Here is a 1,465-nt window from a genome sequence, read left to right on the forward strand (position 1 = left end):
TACTCTTAGTTGCTGTAACATGTTATCTTTCCGTGGTCTTGGTGGGTCATTGACAGAATTCAGGGAATCCCTGTACACAACTTGGATGCATGGTGGTGTGAGAGCATGAAAAGTCCCATGCAAAGGAGTAATGCCATTAGAGGAGGCAAGGGGCTTCAGCCAGAATAATCAATGTCCCTGGATAGCCACAGCCAGTGGTGAGGCTTTCTTCTGGGGCTCTGGTCATGGTGACCACACGAGGGAGAGAGATACTTACAAAAGTCATGGAGTCTCGGTCCAGTGTCTGGTAGTGACATTCTACCAGCACTTCATCTCCCTGTTCAGAGTGAAACATGAAAGCTGAGAGTAAGACACAGAAGGACTGGTACAGTCTTAGAACTTTCTTGGCTGACAGTAATAGGTTCTGATATTGCCTTTTCCCCAACTCACCCACCCCTCCCCCAGACTCCCACCGGCTTGATGGCCAGTCGATGAGGTAAATCTCGAGTCTCCTGCAGATTGAAGTCGTAGGAATCATCTTTACAGATTATTTGGAGTTGCGTTCCATTTCTAGAAGGACAGAAGGGGAGAAGACAGAAATAAGAAGATAAAGTACAGAGAAGTCTACCCATAAAGATGCATGTGGGGGGTCATTCTGTGAGCAGATTGTCCACAAAAATAAACAACAAAGTGCCTCCTTCCACAACCTTATTCCAGTCATCTCTCTTCTAGGGATATTTCTAGTTCCTCCTTATTCTCAATCAAGCATAACCTTAGGCTGCAGAATGCATAACCGTTCCTAAAATGTATTGCCAGATACAGAAGTGAAAGCTTCAAATCCAGGTCTTCCCTTACCTGTATTGCACGGCCTGCAAGGCTCGCCCAGCCAAGTGGGTGTGCAGCAGGTAGCCGTATACTTGTATGTCAGGTACAGGGGCCCCATTCATCTGCAACAGGGAGGAGGCACACCTGATTTGTTAGGAACTCTGATCTTAACAGCTCCTTGATTTTCCTCACTTGCTACTTGACACCTTCCTCTTATGACTGACACTCACCCTTTAATTCTTATTGAAACTTCCTGGCCCCTCTTCTTACCCTACTCTTTCTCCCAAAGCCCTGACTCCTTCCCTTCCTTGCAGGATTTATGTTAGTGAATTTCCTGAACACCAGGCTGTGATCATTCTCCAAGTCTTGGTGCAGGCTGGGCAGGCTCGTGGATCAGACCAGATCTGTGATGGGCCACGGGAAGGTATGTTCCCTCTTTGGGAAGGGCGTGCCTCCCAGCTTCACCTCTTCGAACTTCTCCGTCTTGCACAGCCCGTAGGACATGAAGGACTCAGCACCCGGGGGGATGAAGTGGATGGGAAAGGTAAAGAAGCCCAGCTGGAGGACGCCCATGTCGTATTTGCGCAGCTGAGCGCTGTAGTACACTCGGATCCCTGAGGTGTCGTACACACCTGGTGCAGAAAGGAACAATCTCAGCAGG

General features: G+C 48.7%; 1 protein-coding gene across 1 annotated transcript in view; it reads right to left on the bottom strand.

The window, feature by feature from the left end:
* Nucleotides 1-1,465, bottom strand: part of LOC103581588 (putative DBH-like monooxygenase protein 2) — a 16,884-nt gene that overhangs the window by 10,616 nt on the left and 4,803 nt on the right. The window contains exons 7-10 of the mRNA XM_008563384.1: nt 1,270-1,436; nt 835-926; nt 453-549; nt 257-316 (exon numbers count right to left, since the gene is read on the bottom strand). Of these exons, the coding sequence (XP_008561606.1) occupies nt 257-316; nt 453-549; nt 835-926; nt 1,270-1,436 (416 nt within the window). The remainder of the gene's footprint in view (nt 1-256; nt 317-452; nt 550-834; nt 927-1,269; nt 1,437-1,465) is intronic.

The sequence above is a fragment of the Galeopterus variegatus genome, unplaced genomic scaffold (genome assembly GCF_000696425.1).
Source record: "Galeopterus variegatus unplaced genomic scaffold, G_variegatus-3.0.2 Scaffold13406, whole genome shotgun sequence".
Taxonomy (NCBI): domain Eukaryota; kingdom Metazoa; phylum Chordata; class Mammalia; order Dermoptera; family Cynocephalidae; genus Galeopterus; species Galeopterus variegatus.